Here is a 19,447-nt window from a genome sequence, read left to right as displayed (position 1 = left end):
ACCCCCCTGACTAGAGGAGGTGAGGTCCACCCCTAATAAAGCAGGTTAAAATAATTAAATTGAATACATTTTATTTTAGTTAAAACTGAAACGGGTCCCACAGACCCAAACAGCACACAAAGGTTAAAGGTCAGCATATCATAATGTTAAAATGTGCTAAATATATACACTGCAAAAAAAGAGAGGAGTAAAAGTAGCCCCCGACTTGTTTTATTTTTTAAAAGAGCTCTCATCCTAAAAAGGTTGGTGACCCCTGCTCTAGAGTATACATTTATTGAACACACCTCTTTTTATTGCATTTTAATACTTTAAATACGTTTTATAAAAGGTTGGTGACCCCTGCTTTAGGGGCTCCGTAATAATGGTATACCAACACAATTGTTTGCATTTACAACTTCGATTGCATTGATATTTTGTTTGCACATTTAAAAGGAGTTGTTCTTATCTGCAAAATTAGTTGAATGTCTGTGTTTTTACTTCAAAAATCACAAATTCTGCCAAAAAAGCATACACTTTTATAGGTTTTGGCATAAGGATTTAAACCTCTGTCAAAAGTTTAGTTACTCAAGGTACTGTTTGAAATCAAACTTTGTCACTCATTCAAGTATGGATCCAGATCCAGCAGAAATGACTTAATGTCTTTGTTTTTCTGTGGCTTTATTCAGGCGAAACAGTGTTCTTCAGCCAACCATGAAACCTACCAAGAACGACTGCTCCGCCTAGAAGGAGACAAGGAGTCTCTGGTGCTACAGGTAAGAGTGTGCGCCGTGTGTGTGTGTTTGTGCGCGTGTGTGTATGTGCGTGTATGTGCGTGCATATGTGTGTGTGTGTGTGTGTGTGTGTGTGTGTGTGTGTGTGTGTGTGTGTGTTGTGGTGTATGTGCGTGCATATGTGTGTGTGTGGTGTGTGTGTGTGTGTGTGTGTGTGTGTTGTGTGTTGTGTGTGTGCGCCATATGTTGTGTGTGTTGTGTGTGTTTGTGTGTGTGTGTGTGTTTGTGCGCATATGTGTGTTGTGTGCGTGTGCGTGTGTGTGTTCAGACTTTCTTAAAACACACAAGTCCCTGTGCAGTTCCAGCAGGAAGTGTGTGTAGCATGTCATTCCCTGAACTCTCTTTTCATGTTTCCAGGCAAACATCTGTGTTAGATACAGGGAGACTTTTGCCATCCTACATTTGCTATTTAAAAGAAATAAAGAAAAACATGGAATCATAGCTGTTATTCTTGTTCAGTACTGTTTCTTTCAACCACATTTTTAAAATTCCTTTATGTGCAAATGAACCAGGTGTTTGTCTGCATGGATTGATGCCACACTGAAAACACTTCTTATAGTCTCTGGTCTTTTATGCTCGTGCTTTAGATATGTCATTACAAACATGCCCAGGCACCATAAACAGTCTGAGCATGTGTTTACTGACTTTTACAGAGTGATTATTGGGTAATTTATGTATTACCACAGATTGACAGACCTCTCTTTTCAAATGTACGTCCATTGGTCAATGGCAACCCTTGACCTGGAAGCTGTAATTTCACATTAAGGCCACTATGACTTCAAAGCCTGGGGCTGCGAGTCACTTACGGAGCGTCCACACAGCAGCGTTAAAGAAATCTTCTCACGCTTCTGCCCATTCACTTTGAATGGGGTGACGTCACTTTGCCTCACTTTTCGCCAAACTGCATTGTGGGAAGCAGAGCAGAGATTTTCAGGATTTTCAGGATTCAAAGTTGAGCAATGTTCAACTTTTGAAGCTGAGGTGGAAGCATCAGCCAATCAAATCCCGTTTATGCAAATCTGACAGTTCAAGCGCTAGCCAATCAAACGGCGTGTATGCTGGGAGAGACATACCGCAGGTCATTTCCTCATATTCCAAAAAATGGAGGAGAAATTAGCGGTAGGGAATCACCTGGTGCTTTATGACCAGTCCCTAATTACCTACCGGGATACAAACCGGAGGAGCCAGGCATGGAGGGAGGTGGCAGAGACAGTGGTAGGTTTTCGCCTGTTTGGGGAGTTTATATCCAGTTTACTTCGGGCTTTTGTGCTTTGTATGTCGGGGGCGGGAGATTCATGTGATTGGTTGTTGGTCGCGTTGCTCGCAAAAAATCCCCAAGCTTCAGATACGCCCACCTCCAAGATTTTTTTAGCGCTGCTGTGTGGACGCTCCGTAAGGGCCCAGAGGAGCACTGACCAATCAGAACAAACTGAGCTTTTTCCGCGATGGGGGCTTGAAGAGACAGGCAGCAACACATACAGTTTTAGACATATACAGGTATATTCCGTTTTTTGACCATGAAAGCATGTACAATTGTTATTGTAGAAACCCAAAATACAACAATGAAAACGAGTGCAGAGCCCCATGGATGACTGGTTAAAGTTGTCTCTCACTCACTTACTCACTCATTTACACACCTACTTGTTACACATTCTGCATCAAGGACCAGCTGTGATTGGTTGGCATACAAGGTGACTGGGGCTTAGCTGACACAACATTTCACTGTCTGTTGACAGGTTGCCTGCTTCAGGTTATTTGCTTTACTTTTCATTCACATGCCTCTCCGTAAGCACTCTGTGTCAGCATACACACACTCTTTGTAAAGTAACTAACTTCCTTGTATCCCAGTAGGGACTTTACCCCTTCATTTGTGTGTGTGTAGCTCAGCAGCAGAGCCCTGAAGAGGTAGGCATCTTTATTTTCAATGTTAGGAGTTTATACAGTCATATCAGAGCCCTGCTTTGTCTTTTAATAGCTTTGTGGTACTACACACTTAACATATATAAGATATAGATGACATTAGTCAGGTAATGGTCAATTCGATGTTTTAGGTGCTAAACAACCACAGTGTCTGAAATCATGATTCTTAGCTGCCAGTATGCTGTGGGTCCTGGCTGCAGGGCTAATATTTAGAGAAGCTGTGGTGAAAAATAATGTGCTCCTTCAAAGGGATCTGGCAGAGTTTTGGACAACAGGAGACTGCAGGGTGTGTAATGATTCGCAGGTGCTCAGTGTGTCGTTAAGGAGATTGTAGTAAATGTGCAATTGTTGAGGTATGCCAGGAGGAATGTGTGTTGTGTGGCGTGAAGGAAGACAAAGAGACATTGTATGTGTGTGTGTGTGTGTGTGTGTGCACGTGCATGTATGTTTGTGTATGCATGTGCGTATTTGTGTGTGTGTTCGTGAAAAATATGGGTAGGTGTTTTCCAACAGAACAAGTTAACAAAACAATTGTTTTGTCTGTTTCTGTATGAATGTGGGTATATTCATCAATATCGGTGCATGTTTCCATGTCTCTGTTTGTGTTTGCAATACCTTCAGTGTGTGTATTAATCTGCCGCTGGTCAATTCAGCTCTGTTTCTCACTTTGCGTCCAAACAAACAAACTTTTTTCTGCTGTAACTACGTACATTACCCCTCTGTGGGACTAATAAAGGTATTCTGATTCTGATCGGATTCTGATCCTTTAGGTGAGCATTCTGACAGACCAGGTGAAGGCCCAGGGAGAGAAGATCAGAGACCTAGAAAGTTCTCTGGAGCAACACCGGCAAAAGTTGGCCTCTACAGAGGTGATGCTGCAACAGGTAATGCACACATACACACACACGCACACACACACACACACACACACACACACACACACACACACACCACACACACACACACACACACACACACACACACACACACACACACACACACACACACACACACACACACACACACACACACACACACACACACACACACACACACACACACACACACACACACACACACACACACACAGTCCAAAATAATTTTGGAGAGCTATACTTCTTAGCCAGTGACAAAAACAACATTTGATTTAGGTGTTTTCCGTGCTGTTCAAACCTGTATTTTGTCTGCGGCTTTATAAATAAGATAAAGTAAAAAATATGTTCAAAATAATAAACATTAAGAGGAAGAGTTCACTTTGTATTTTGCTGGATTTGCCTGAATATGCATTCCAAGTCTTTATTATTTTGGATGTGGATTTTAACATCAATTATAACTTTATCCCAAGAAACGAATGAAACTTCCATTTTTGAAAGTGATCTAGCAGAGAGTATTTGGAAACATTCATCATAAATGCTACAGTTAGGAATTAAGATAAAGAAAATGTTTATTAGCGACTTTATATGTTATTTTGAATATTTGTATTTTATTTTAAACATAAATCATGCCTCCTGTCAATTTGACCCGAACAGTACTACCAGGTGCAAAATGTGAACATAATACAAGGGTAAAGGACCTTTGTAATCAAATGTGTGAACGATAATTCATGGGCTTTTCAGTGGCATTTTTTTTTTTGGCACACTGGCTTCATGTTCTTTGAAAAAAGGTGCCATGAGTTACAAGTGAAATAGTTTAAAGCCATGAATCATTGCCATGATATTCGAGTGACTGACTGTTTTAGTGAATCATTAACCTGGCCAGCTGTGCAGAAGATCTCTGTGTCCGCTGTGAAGTTCAGTTCGGGGGAGATCTCGGGAAGACAGACAGGGCAGAGGCGGAGAATCTGAGGCCGCCCCCAGCGGCATACAGGTGAAGCCGCTGAGGGCAGGAGCCGGAGCCGGAGCTAAGCTAATCTGGTGGCCAGACTGCTGGGGCAGGAGAGGAGGCAGGAGCGGGGGCAGGAGCGGGGACAGGAGCTGGAGCAGGAGGGGGGGCAGGAGGGGGGGCAGGACCGACGGTAGTAGCTGGAGGTTGGCAAGCTTGATATTTGAGCTGTAAAAGAAGTGTTAATAAAATATTTTATCCTGCCAGGTAAAAAATGTATAAGCCAGGGTTTAGCTTGAGCTTCTGAGTTTGGAGAGGCAGCCGTTTTGATTATTTGCCAAACAACAGGAGGTTGCTGTACACTGCTGTAGACACAGTGTAATGTTATGAGTTTAGACAACATGTATGTTTAGAACAAAGCAAAGGTGACCTTTTTGATCAAGAACTGTGGACTGCTCTGCTACTACTGAATACGGTGTCAGTGTGAAGCACTTTGCATAATAATATAATGAGGCTTGAAATATTCTGTTATTGTTCACAGGGCCTGTTTTTACGTATTGCTGATTTCTATGCGGCAGCATCTTTTTTCAATTGTTTCCAATCAGGAGAGAGCATATGCTGTCATGTCTCCGCCTCAAGAGAAATACTGCATCCAGCTGCTTTTTTCTGAGCAGCATTTTTGTGCGGCTGTTCCAAGTGCTTTGATTTGAAGATATTTCTACTTTTCCAAAAAGTGCTGGGTACATCACCATAGAGAAGCTTTTTTTTGGCCAATGTCCTTCAGACAGAAACTTTCTTTACAAAGACCTAATGCCGCTTAGTTGGAGCGGATTATCCGAGTGGACCCTGAATGTTGCTGCCTGTAAGTGTTGTACTTTTTTCTCCGCACGTGGGTTAAGCTGAAGTTCATTCATACAAGTTCTGAGAGCAAGAATCTTCCTGTTGATGTTCATGGTGAAACATAATATATGTATTAGCACGAACAGATAATTCATTCAAAGGGGGTGAAGCTACTCAGTATTTGAACAGCGAGCGGTGGCTCTGCTCACGTCCTGCCAGCACTGCCAGAAAAGGCCCTATGTGGACACAGGCCCAAAGTTGTTATCAGCCCTTGGTAAAATGCTTGCTCCTTATGCGCTCCTTATGACGATACAGCAGTGTCAGCCCCAGATAGAAGAGACCAACAGGAATGAGCAAGAGTCACATTTGGCCTGTTGACCTTTTACCAAAGACACAGGACACTGCTGGTCAAATCAAGCATGTCTGAAAAAGATCTCTTTAAGAATGAGCCAGTTTTTCTCAACTGCATTACTGAATAACACTCTCTGTCGGTGCTCAAAATTAATCATGTTTTTTTGTAGGATTTAAATTCCTAAAAGAGCAGGATTCAGGGGGGTCTATTTGTGGAGATGGAACATAATAGCTGTTATTCCAGTTGTTCCATTATGTTGTCATCAGTGTATAATCCCCTCAAACTATCAATTGTTGTGATGTCATTAACTTTGACCTTTTAATATCTTCTTCCACAGAGTTTACCATGTTGCACCACCATTTTTCTACAGTAGCCCAGAACAAACAGAGCTAAATCCTACACAGTTCTCCTTTGAGATTTCCAGGAACTGAGTTTGGTCTGCAGGCAGTTTGTATATATATATATATATATATATACTCTTTATATCATTAGTATGTCCACCACTCCCCTTCTGTCAACCCTACTGTAGACTAGTCCCACTTACTTGCCAGTATGAAGAGGTGAGTATTTTTTTACTTGACAAACTCATGAGTTGTGTCAGCTGAATTTAACAAGAGCTCTGCTCTGTGTGTAACAGAATCAGCCCTCTGTTTGGACTCCCCAATAGCCTCTTTGTCCTCTCTGTTGTCAAGACAAAAGATGAAAAGGCAACAGTTTCAACAGAAAGTACCCCTCTAACCCTGTGACATTTTTTGTTATATTTATCCAGCTAGCTTTGATAATTGATCCCCTTTTGCAGGTGCTGTACTTGGAGGAATTCGTCTAGAGACGAGTTGGTGTAACTCCAACAGACTTTGTTCAATTGGTCCCTAATTACATGTGAATGTTGATGGTCACACTTTAACCCTGCTCCTTTGCATTACTCATGAACCATTTGTAGTTGACTCCTGTGTTAGCTATTTCAATCATCTGAGAGAGTGCACGTCGACCGGTGAAATGCCACTAAACACGTGTGTGAGGGCCCTTTCAATGCTGCTTGCTCATTTTGGTATCAGGGTTTTAAGAAGTGTATCCAGATATGAGTTCTGATGATATGTAGCTGTGTTACGTATAAAACAGTTTGGCTAAATAATTGAATGCTGTCAGAGAGGGTGATAGTTCCTCTTGTGTTGCTCCTGATAACTCAAAGAAATGAAATGTCAATGATGATGAGTTATGATAAACTACCTGTAAAAATAGCAGCTTATCCTTCTATAGGTGACACTGTGTGTGTGTGTGTGTGTGTGTGTGTGTGTGTGTGTGTGTGTGTGTGTGTGTGTGTGTGTGATAATAGGCTTTGAGCTGTCTGTGGCTGTGGTGTTGACACAGTTTGTTTAGCATGTGATATTTTCATTTAGATGGAATGGTATCCTTCTGTGGTCAAAGAGAATTGCATCACTTCTAAAGTAAGGAAAGCTTCCATATAGAATGACGATTTGGTTTTACAGAAATCAAAAAATTGCACTACTGCCAAACAGTAGTCTAACCTGCGTAAGTATAATTTAAACAAGTTATTTAATTATTTAAATAAAAGTCAAATCAGATCATGTGATCAAATAACCAGATGCAAGAGAGACCATCTACTTGAATCCAAGATGTGCTCACTGGTTTCATGACAGTTTAATGTCAAACTGTTGGAAGCAAATGAACTGGCAGTATGTTCTTCAGGATGAAGGATATAGGGCGCTTGTATGTATCTGTTTTAGTTTGATGGAATCACTTTTAGCTGTCTGCACCAGCTGGACCTGTTATAGTGGGCAAACCTATTTAGAGACTTGTTTTTTTATTTTCTCTCTGTCAGAGGATGGATATCAGAGGCCTAAATAACAATCCAAGGCACGTTTAGTGTAGAGAGGAGGAAATTGCATTAGAAGTAATTTAGAGAAGAAAAACGAAATACACAGACACACTGAGAGTTAGCACAGAGGTGTGTGTTTTGTGTGTGTCAGAGAAAAAAAACCCACACATTTCATCATGTTTGGTGGCTTCACTCTACGACATACTTTGTGTTTTTCTTTCCCATACAAAAGAAGCACAGACAGTGTGTGTGTGTGTGTGTGTGTGTGTGTGTGTGTGTGTGTGTGTGTGTGTGTGTGTGTGTATTTAGCCTTATGGGTTCTGGGCCCCCTGCTTATCCTGCTATGTTAGTGTGGGGAGAACATTGTTCTGAGTGGGTCTGACTTCTCTGTGCTTTTATGCCCAATATCAGTGAGTGTTTGACATTGCTATAGGTGTAGTTTGTAAAGCTGTTCAAGTTTGGCTTTCTATCCTTTTCTACTCTAACTGACAGTGGCTATGTGTTTCTCCCAGGAGCTGATGAGCAGGACCTCTCTGGAGACTCAGAAGCTGGATCTGATGGACGAGGTGTCCTTCCTGAAACTGAAGCTGGTCAGCATAGAGGAGACACACACCAACACACAGCAACCAGACCCCACCGACACAGAGCAGAACAAAGCCGAGGTGTGTGTGTGTCTGTGTGTGTCCGTGCGTGCATGTTTCAATTAGCAATTTCTGCTCAACTCGTTAAAAAATTGCAGAGCAGCTGTGGGTCCATTAGCAGCTTAAATGCTGCTTGTATTTAAGTTGCTTTGGACAAAGATCCCTACTGCATTTTCCAAAATGAAAATATCAACCCATAAACCTTTTTCCCATGAAATATATGGAACATGTACTATATTGTGCTGTATATAATAGTGTTGTGATCCCAGACATTCATGATACAATAAATGTAATGACTTTGGCGATCCTTTAGTGTCATCATCAGGATTCAATTCTGCTTGGCCAATTATTTGTTTTACTTGATATTTCTATTAGCCAGCTATACTGAAGTGCTCATTGGAAAATAAGAACCATGCTAACTCAGATGGTAAACGTTACACATGCTAAACAACCAAGAGTTAGCATTGTCATTGTGAGCCTGACATTAGCTCGTACTGTAGCTCATAGCAGCCTGTGAGTCACAGGGCTTCTGCAGTGTCTTAGTGTTTTTTAGAACTAATCCTTCATTTTTTTCAAAGCAATATGCATTCCTACCTATTCAAAATGTATCACTTCCTGCTATCAGACACTCACTCTCTAGCAGATGTTAAGTCTTTTGCCCACAAATTATACAAATACGCATTCCCTGTTGGGATATCAGTGACGTTCCAATGCTACTCCTGCGAGCATATCGAAGTGTCCGTGGGCTAGTTGCTCCTAAAGACAATGCCACTGTGTGTGAGAGAGTATACATGTGCATGAGATTATATGATGAGCAGTTTGGCTCCTTTTATGAAAGCCCTGCCATCATTGTATGCAGTGGCGTCGCCTGCATTAACCGTGCTTTACCTGAATCTCATCATGACACTAGAGAGGACGGCAGAATTGTAATTGCCCGTGTTCAGTGAATGCAACAGAGGCAAGACACCAGACCAACCAGAGAGTTGAATGGAAATAAACATCTGTCTTATTGGCTGACAGGTACCTATCCTGTGAGCTGTGACAATGTTTAAACTGTCAGTCGGACTCAGAGTTTTTGAAGATGGACATAAGAATTTTTTTCATAAAGAATACGACAATTCTCAAGTGGTGGCTCACACAACAACCCCAGAGCCAGCACTTGAGCCAGGTAAACAAGGTATGTAAATGTCAGTAAACTTCCAAGTTATGCGAACATGTACATGTAAGCAAAGCATAAATTACAGCTACGTTGACGTTACTTTGAACCGCGGGAGTAAGCTAAACCGTTAGCAAGTAGCTATAGCTAGCCAGAGATATTAAATAAACACTTTGTCATACAATCTAAATGTAATGTTTTTTAGCGTTACCTGGTGATTTCAAAGAAAGCTCTCTGGAAAATGTTGACTTACTGTTCGACATGAAGCTAGAAGCTACCTTACAGTACACAGTTGATCCTACCTCAACCTAGCACAAATATATGGATGTTATGTGACAGTATTTCTGAGAAAAAGTCAGCTGAAATGGTGGCATGGTTGCCACTGCTTTACGTGTCGACAGCATGTTTGAACGTATTTGCAGCAGTAAATTTGGCTGTTTGGCCACTGACGTTGCCATAACAACACCTGAATTTAAATGTGCAACCTCTTTTTGTGACAGATTTTTGCATGAAATTATAATTCTTCTGAATGATATTCCTATTGACAGCTAGTTTCTATGTGAACATTATGAGATGGACAGCCAGAGAGAATAAATGAAAAACAGTTATGAAATACTACATGACAGTAAAAGAAGAATAAAGTTTAAAAGGGGAGTGATTTGTAAAATATAAAAAAAGAAAATCTGTTTACAGTTCTGTTTCATATGGGGGTTGAGAGATGTATCCATAGATCTCTTAATTTTGCTCTCAAAGTGTACTGTGTATGTGCATGTGGGGAGTGTTGCAGTAGAAAATTCCACTGTAGCGCCGGCGCCACTGTGGGCTAAGCCCCGAATGTTTCCAGGTCCAGGTGACGCCCCTGATTGTATGTAATGTGTAACACAGTAGCCGCTTTCACACCAAGTACTTTGCCGTACTTAGTTCCCAGCACTTAGTTCCTAGCACTTAGTACCCCCATGGAGGTTCATGGCTGGTGAGGCACTGACTCTTTCAGAGTCAGATTTACAAATATTATTATATTTTGACCTTAATCTAAATATTCAGTTATTTTCCAAAGCTTTTTCAGTCTGATGCTTCGATTAATTTTAAACAGACCGTTCAACAAAAGGATACCCACTAAATGTAGTTTAATTTAAATATTGGATTGTTCTCTCTTATATAGTAAGATCCCATTTTCAATGAAATGGTGGTCTTACCTTGAGTTGAAGATGAAGTCCATGCGCCTATCCTTCCGGACAACAATCTCTATTACTTTGTCGTAAAAGTTACAACAGGGGTTCTCAACGGGGGCGGCAGCGCCCCCTAGGGGGCGTTCGGAGAGCGTCGGGGGGCGCTGGCAGCCATATTTTTGAAAGGGGCGTGTATATGTGTTTTTAGGGGGCGTTTTATAGGCTATGTTGTATAATCTAAGATTTGAAAAAAAGCGTGGCAAAGTGTTTGTGTTCGCCTGGCTCTGGATGTCTGCTCTTGTGTCCTCTTTTCAGGGGCGAGGAGGCAGGCTGTCTCTGCTTTCCTCTGTTCTATATCGTATAAGGCTTCGCCCTCTAAGGCTATCGCTATTGGGTAATCCCACTGCACGTGTGCAGCACTGACAGACTTAATCCACGCCCACCTATGACGTGGGCCCCACCTACGGACTCACTTCCGTATAAATAGGAAGTAGGCCCTACAATCTGCTCCCACTTTTCTTCAGCACTGTGTTGCAGAAGCACTGTCAGGCACAATTTCTTTTCAGAGCTGTTTACTAGAAAGCAAACATTCCTACCCCATCCTCCCTCTCCTCCGGACGGGGGAGACAGGGCGGGGGCCGGTGTCAACCCGACATATGAGTTGCGACCGGAGCTCACGGTGTGAGTCCTGCCGGGAACAGACAACAAAGCAGCGGAAGCCTACATAAATCACCAGGGAGGTGTACGATCAGCGCAGCTGAACACATCAGAGCATCCTACACAGCCAAATGGACAGCGTTCCGTTTGGTGTGTAGGGAAAAGCCTGGACCCCGTTACGGGCCCCCTGCCTCACGTGCTGTCGTTCCTCCAGCTGTTGCTGGACAGGAACTGGCTTATAGCACGGTCAAAACATATGCTGCTGCCATTTCATCTTGCCACGTAGGTTTTGGTGTCAGCACGGTGTTTAGTCACCCTCTGACAAAACGTTTTCTACGGGGAGTACAGACACTCAGACCTCTGTCACGCGCTTTGGCGCCTCAATGGGATTTGGCTTTGGTGTTACGCGCACTGAGAAAAGCTCCATTTGAACCTTTAGATCAGGTCCCCCTAAAAGTTCTTGTCAGCCAAAGTAGCTCTGCTCTTGGCTCTGACATCAGCTAAAAGGGGTGAGTGATTTGTCTGCTCTCTCTGTGGCTCCGTCATGCCTCCAGATCCAAGGAGATGGCAGCTCAGCTGTTTTGCGCCCTAGCCCGGCGTTTATGCCAAAGGTTATCACAGGCTCTTTTTTAGATCGAGAGTGATAACTACGTCAACATTGGGGGTTTGTTTCTTGCCCCATCTGACTTCTTCTACCAATTTTGCCAAATTCCTACACAGTATGGCATTATCCCCTATACAGCAATGGTGTGTGTGTGTTGTAAATTGGTATTAAAGTCCAAGTGATTCAAATTCACCATGGAGGAAACTTTAATATCTACCAAATAGTATCATCGTAAAAGTTGTTGAGACCCACCCAAAACCAAAAATGTCATCCTCATGGTAAACATTCTGTACACTCCGGGGACCATTCATGTCTTGATGGTCATGGTATCTAATAGTTGTTGAGAATTTCTAGTCTGGAACAAAGTGGGAGACCAACAAACCAACAATTCCTGAAGCCACAACGCTAACATGGTAAACTGAGTGTGTGTGACTGTTCCTCAATGGAACATTGACTGCATCGAAATAGCACTTAAAAGAAGAAATGCATCGATGACGTGGTACCGAAGGTTACTGTACGAACATTCCCAAATCAAAAGTCCTGGATAAACAGCGAGGTGCGTTCCAAGCTGAAAGCACGCACTATCGCGCACAGAGGTGGAGATTCAGAGGAGTACAAGAAATCTAGGTATGAACTCCTGAGAGCTATTAGCAGTGCAAAGAGACAATACAGAGACAAAGTGTAGTCTGACTTCAAAGGCTGTAACACCCGGAACATGTGGGCGGGACTAAGAACAATGACAGAATACAAAGGGGCAGCAGGGGGGTGCTGCTGGGCTGTCTGCGTGCGCATCTCTCCCAGATGAGCTTTTTTTGCAAAATTCGGGAGCAGCCAGGTTGTGGAGGCACAGAAAGATCAGGAGCCAGAGCCCTGCCCTTTTGTTTTAGACAGGGCAGATGTGTGCAAATCCTTTAAAAGGGTTAATCCACACAAGGCTCCTGGACCTGATGGCATCCCTGGCCGTGTTCTCAGGGTGTGTGCAGATCAGCTGGCAGAGGTGTTCACAGACATCTTCAACAGGTCCCTGCTGCAGTCTGTAGTCCCCACATGCTTTAAACACTCCACCATCGTTCCTGTCCCCAAAAAGTCAAAAATCACCAGCCTCAATGATTACCGCCCAGTAGCACTCACCTCCATCATAATGAAGTGCTTTGAGCGGTTAGTCAAAACCTTCATCACCTCCTCCCTCCCTGACTCTCTGGACCCCCTGCAGTTTGCCTACAGAACAAACAGGTCCACAGACGACATCTTGGTGCCAGGATAACAACTTCCATCTCAACGTCAGCAAAACAAAGGAGCTGATTGTGGATTACAGGAAGCAGCAGGGAGAGGGACACGCCCCCATCGCCATCAATGGGACTACGGTGGAGAGAGTCAGCAGCTTCAGGTTCCTTGGGGTCCACATCACTGAGGACCTGACATGGACTCATCACACAAACACCATCACCAAAACAGCTCGACAGAGGCTCTTCTTCCTCCGCAGGCTGAGGAGGTTCAACATGGACTCCAGGATGCTCTGCAACTTTTACAGGTGCACCATAGAGAGTATCCTGACTGGCTGCATCACGGCCTGGTACGGCAGCTGCACCGCCCTCAATCGTAAGACTCTACAGAGGGTGGTGAAAACTGCACAGAACATCACCAGGACGGAGCTGCCATCCATGGCCATCTTTGCTCCCAGCGGCTCAGGAAGAAAGCCCTCAGGATTATCAAAGACCCCCATCACCCCAGCAACAAACTGTTCTGTCTGCTGCCGTCTGGCAGGCGGTACCGCAGCATCAGGACTAAAACCACCAGACTCTGGGACAGTTTCATCCCACAGGCCATAAGACTGTTAAACACCTGAACTTTTGAAAGAACATCCATAACATTCATCTCTTTGCAACTCACATATATCATATATACCAATATTCCAATTACTGTACTATTCTGCACAGTTTCTATCATATTCTGTTTCTGTTATATTCTATTTTATTTTATTTACTTGTACTATTTTATCTGTTTATTGTGTTGCACTGTTGGAGGAGCCTGTGACCTAAGATTTTCATTGTCATATCTACACCGTAGCTATGCACACATGACAATAAAAGCCTTGAAACTTGAAAAGACTCAGTGTTGACTATTGAAATTGTGTTGTGTTATTTGGGCTTCAGCATGTTGCCCAAAGACACTTGGACATGTTTTCCGGGGATCAACCCGCCGACCTTTCAAGTCAGTGGACAACTACTTTACATCCTGAGCCACAGCCACCCCTTCTTTGTCATCGACTGTGACGGAGAAGGAGGGGGATCTGGATCACACACAGTTACCCAGTAGCACGACAGATCCAGCTTGAAATTCTCAGTATTCTCAGTTCTCTGTTTTTAAAAGAGGTGTATTAACAATTACAATTGATACTTAATTGTCATGGTAATGAGATACTGTCTACGATCGGATACACATTCATTCACAACTTAATCCAACATATCAGATATGATCTGCTTTTTTATTTTTGCTTTGTTCCTGACACATAGCAACTAAAAGTACTCTACATCTTAGTCACAGTAAGTGTGAGTGTGTAACAGCTGCGAGGCTCCGGTCGGTTGGCAGGAGGAATGGCAGGCAACACTCTCACCTCAGGAAATCATTCCAAACACACTGGACAACCTCACTTGGAGCCAACTGGTTCTGTAAAACACACACACACACACACACACACACACACACACACACACACACACACACACACACACACACACACACACACACACACACACACACACACACACACACACACACACACACACACACACACACACACACACACACACACACACACACACACACACACACACACACACACACACACACACACACACACTGCTGTTCCTCTCCATCTGTCTGCAGAAACACTCTGTCCGTCTGGGGGTAAACTCTGGGTCAAGGCCCAGTTTCAGGGTGGGGCTATCACATAGAGGTTTAACAGGCTGTGATGGTCCACTGGGAGACAGATCACATCAGCAGAATGTTTGGCAGAAATAATGTGAAAATGTATTGAGTACATCAACACAACAGTACTTCCCATATCAACACTGCAGTCTGCTGAAGTGCTTTTATCCTGTAAAGAATGTCTGCTATGATCTTTTTATATTGCAAAATACTTTGACCCTTTAAGTGTTGTTATGAAGTCAACTTTGTTTAAAATCAAAGACCGTATGAAAAGTTAGCCTTTTAATGTTTGACATTTAATTACTGCTTGAGGTCCAATCTTAAGCCCTCTCAAACACATTTGTGATTTTTAGCTCCCTGAATAAATAGGACCCATTGATCCATTCCCTCATTAAGAGTGCTGTTAGTCCGAAGAACACAATCCAACCCTAGCCCACCACCTGCAATCTCTCATGACTGATAGTGTTTGCTTCCTCACCTCCGCTTCCAAACTGGACTGTCCTCTTTCTGCAGTTAATCTAGAAAAACCTAGAAAACGTAATGTCCTCCCTCTTTTCCTGTAAAAGATTGGATGTGTTAACGCTTATGGTAAACAAATATATGTTTTTATTAAGGGACGCTTCTTTTTGCTCTTCGTCTCACCAATTAATCTCTTCTACTTAATTTGTCCCCCATCACTCCGTCCCTCCTAGTGTGTGGTAAATCTCATCAGTGATCTTCAAGAGCAGATGTGCAGGTTTCAGGAAGAGATCAGCACTCGTATTCAGGAGAAACGGGCACTGGAGGAGAGGGAGGCCCAGCAGGGGGAACCCAGAGGCAGCGACCCCCCGGGCCACAGCCTGGGGGCCGGGTCAGTCAGCTCAGACCTGAGCCTGGCTGCCTCCGACCCCCTGAGGCCCGATGGAGGACAGAATGTACACGTAGGGAGACATAATGGCTGAACTTATCTTTCACTCCTTCCCCACCATTTCTTCTCTTCCTCCCTTCTCACTTTAACCGGTCCACCCACCACGCGGTATTGGACATTTCCACTGAATCAAACTAACACCGCTCTTGTAGTTTCTTTGCAGAATGTCTGTGTGTGCGCTACAAGATGCTTGGGTCACTCTCTACTCTGGTTTTTGCAGACATGGATACTTTGATTGGTTTTCCAAATACTTCCATACATCTGAGGAGTTATTAAGGTTGTTGAATGAGTCAGTAACACCATAGGGAAACCTAGTAAGTAATGTGAGTGACCTACTGTAATGGTTGCATGAATATAAGAGGGCAATAGTTATTGAGAAACTTGCAGCTTTCTCCGCTCAACTCCTCAAGCATTTGAAGCATTTGGAAAAACACATTTCAACCACTGGCTGGTAGGGCCTTGGACCAGGCATTGTGTTATTATCTGATTTGATGTGGTTTGCTTGCATGACAGTGGTTACTTTCTCTACTAACCAAGTTGACATCTGTCCATTTCCTCCTACAATGACCAGGTGGATGGGTCATGTTACTGTACATGTAATTTAACAGTATGTTTTGGTGTGCAGGCTCGACAGCTTTAGTCTTGTTCTGCTTCCTCAGGTGTATCCTTCTCCTGTTTGCTGCACGTTGAGGTATCTTTTTCAGGAGGATGATGTTTTTATCTATTAACCATTTCAGTTCAGTCCTAGGGACCTCTATAACCACACTGATTGTCACCTGATGTTTGCATTTCCTCCCTTGTTGGCTTGTGGACAGTTCAGAAGTGTTTTTGATTTAGATGTAATTCATTTTCTATTTATATAAAACATTTATTATTTCAAAAATAATTGTTGAAGGTAGATCTGCATGACTGATAAAACTGCTGAATCTGGATTTGAATAAAATATATGGAGTAAACAATGCTGTGTTTTATTTTTTCTACAGGATTTGCTTCAAGAGGTAAAGCAGCTGAAGAGAAAAGTGGAGGATTTGCAGGGCGAGAAGGGCCAGTATGAGAGAAAACTCAGAGCCACAAAGGTACATTTTAAACCAACATGTAAAACCAAATCCTCACATCTTTATGATCAGCCAGGTGTTACACATACAGTATATACATATAGGTTATATGTTTTAGTACCTTTCCCTGTATGTAATGTGGAACTGTTACTGTAAGTATCAAGGTCACAGTCGAGCAGCATCATTTCATTCTCAATTTTTCCACAAGAACACCTGACATAGATATTTTTGGTAAACCTGAAGTCTCTACTGTAATTGATGAGGTGAACTTAGTTTGGTTGCACTCCAATGCTTTATAACTGTGAACCAATAGCGTTTAAGGGGTAATTATCCCTAAACACATTGTTTGTTGTTGCAAATTGCAAACTGCCAGTGCTTCCTTCCTCCTCTCCTTTCTTCTTCTGTATCTGTATCTATGAACCCCTCTCTGCAGCTCTTTCTCTTCACTCTCCTTTTTATTCTCCTCATCTCTTCTCATCTGTCACATCCTCTTCCTGTGTCTCTGCTCTGTCAAGCTCTATCTCTTACTCTCTTCATGTGTGTTACCAGTCGCTCATGAGCCAGCTGTCCAGTCTGCAGCTGAAAGTGGAGCACATGCAGCTGGAGAAGCAGCAGTGGGAGGAGAGCTGCCACAGTGCACAGGTGCCCCCTCTTCCTCCTGTTCTGCTGCTCGTCTTCTTGCTCCTATTTGTTCCTTTCCTCTGATATTTAGTGTGATGCTATTCAAATCATTTCAAAGATTTCAGGAGCAAAATGAGTCCGGCCTGCTCGATTGCCTTCATCATATTGAACTGGCCCACCGTTCTGGCCCAATAGTGATCTGAGTGACAGAAAGTCCGCCAAGCTTCCCAATAGACGTCCACATTTTACACACAAAGTAATTCTTTTGATAGGTGCCATAGTTTTTGAACAGGAGGCAAAATGGTCAGAGATAAACCTCAATGCATTCTGAATGAGCCTCCCTCTGCTGCTGCAGGTGACCATGGTAACCTAGTTACTGGGCAGATTGGGGTAGACACAGCTGAGTGACATCATCTAATCAATAAATATACTTATTTGTTATTTTTTATTATCCTTATATATTTATTTTCTTGACCTACTTATTATTTTTTTAGATTGTTTATGTTCGCACCACCAGATACCAAAGCAAATTCCTTGTATATGTAGACGTACCTGGCAATAAACTAATCCCCTGTATATTCTTGTATATGTATTCTTACAGGAAGCGCAGGCAGAGGGATGTTATTTCAAAATAAAAGCCCTAGAATAGAATTGGAGAACCGGAGGGATGAAACCCTCTTTAAGGGTCACACATGCAGAGCACACAGTGAAATGTGGCCTCTGCATTTAACCCAACCTAGTACTAGGAGCAGTGGGCAGCTATTGTACAGCGCCCGGGGAGCAGTGGGGGAACCATGGCAGGGCCCAGGAGGTGAACTGGGACCTCTCCAAGTACCAGTCCACATTCCATAGTTCGGGGACTTGAACCAGCGACCCTAAGGCTCCCAGTCCAAGCCCCTACTGACTGAGCCACTGCCGGACTTGTTGTATCCCAACAAGACGCACAGGATAGGGATTTTTTTTCTAGATAAAAGCCCCCCCACACACACACACATACACTTTGGCTTAAATGTGGCTAGGACCATAACAATGGTAAACTAAATCTGAAAATTCTTGACCTCAAGATGGCAAGAATCTTCTTGGCAAGATTTAAAAGGTCCTATGTCATGGCCATTTCTACTGATCATAATTCCATTGTTGAGGTATACTAAAATGGATTTATACTGTGCATTTTTCCAAACTCACATTGGTTTCTCATACAGCATCTCTGTATAGTATGTGTATTCACTCTCTGTGCTAAACGGCTTGTTGGAGCTCCTGACCCCCCCCCTGTGAGCCCAGTGGCCGTCTGCGAGACAGCGAGACACCGCGAAACTCAGCCTGGGCACACACACACACCCGCAGCCTGGCTGGGAGTTTGTGTGTGCCCAGACTGAGTTCCGCGGTGTCTCGCTGTGTCGCCGACACCACACCAGTGAGCCGGCTCACAGTGTCCCGCTCCTCGCAGCAGCGAGCCTCGCAACGTCCCGCCGAGTGTGTGTGTGTGAGGAAGTCCTTGGATTGGTCCAAACGTAACGGCTCCACGGACGTAACGTAACGGCTCCGCGGTTGGTCAATTTGGACCAATCTGTGGAGCCGTTACGTTACGTTACGTCACTATACCCGAAATACGTCACTATACCCAAGAAGTAAACAATGGAGAAAGAGAAATCCCCAACGAGGCGTTCTGGGGCAGCATAGACAGGTCTTTTCTGTGTTAGAGTTTTAATCGCTACAGGGTGTACTTTGAGGGGTTGTGACTCTGCAGACCGTTTACATGCAGAAAAAGCTACATAACACACAAGGGGACGGGTAATAACCAGAAAAGCATGACATGGGACCTTTAAGGTAAAGGTTATAAAATAATAATACAAATCTATTTTCTTGCAAAATAAAGCCTGGTGTGAATGTGCTGAAATGGGGATTTTAGCACATGGTTTGGAAAGTCCTATCTGAGCTTTCAGAGTTCTAGCCCTACCTTGATTGAATATGGAATCATTCAGTACCTGGTTTGTTGTCCCATTGTGTAGTAGTGGGTTTTGAGGAGATGCATATACATTATTAACCATGCTTTGAAATTAAATCAGCCCAAAGATTTGACAAATCCATCCCATTTTATTCTACTTGACTCGATGTGGCTCTCACATAAATGACATCAACCTGTAAATGGAACCTGAAATACTACTACAG

The 19,447-nt window shown here is 43.2% G+C and overlaps 1 protein-coding gene across 1 annotated transcript in view; it reads left to right on the top strand.

Moving 5' to 3' along the window:
• Positions 1–665: 665 nt before the first annotated feature.
• Positions 666–19,447, top strand: part of ppfibp2b (PPFIA binding protein 2b) — a gene marked incomplete at its 5' end in the record, with an annotated part of 36,010 nt that continues 17,228 nt past the window's right edge. The window contains 6 exon segments of the mRNA XM_034132877.1: positions 666–752; positions 3,461–3,574; positions 8,053–8,202; positions 15,388–15,615; positions 16,586–16,678; positions 17,207–17,299. Coding sequence (XP_033988768.1) covers positions 666–752; positions 3,461–3,574; positions 8,053–8,202; positions 15,388–15,615; positions 16,586–16,678; positions 17,207–17,299 — 765 coding nt within the window.

The sequence above is a fragment of the Trematomus bernacchii genome, unplaced genomic scaffold, assembly GCF_902827165.1.
Source record: "Trematomus bernacchii unplaced genomic scaffold, fTreBer1.1, whole genome shotgun sequence".
In the NCBI taxonomy this organism is placed as follows: Eukaryota; Metazoa; Chordata; class Actinopteri; order Perciformes; family Nototheniidae; genus Trematomus; species Trematomus bernacchii.
Note: the sequence above shows the minus strand (reverse complement) of the source record. Positions and strands in the feature narration are given on the sequence as shown.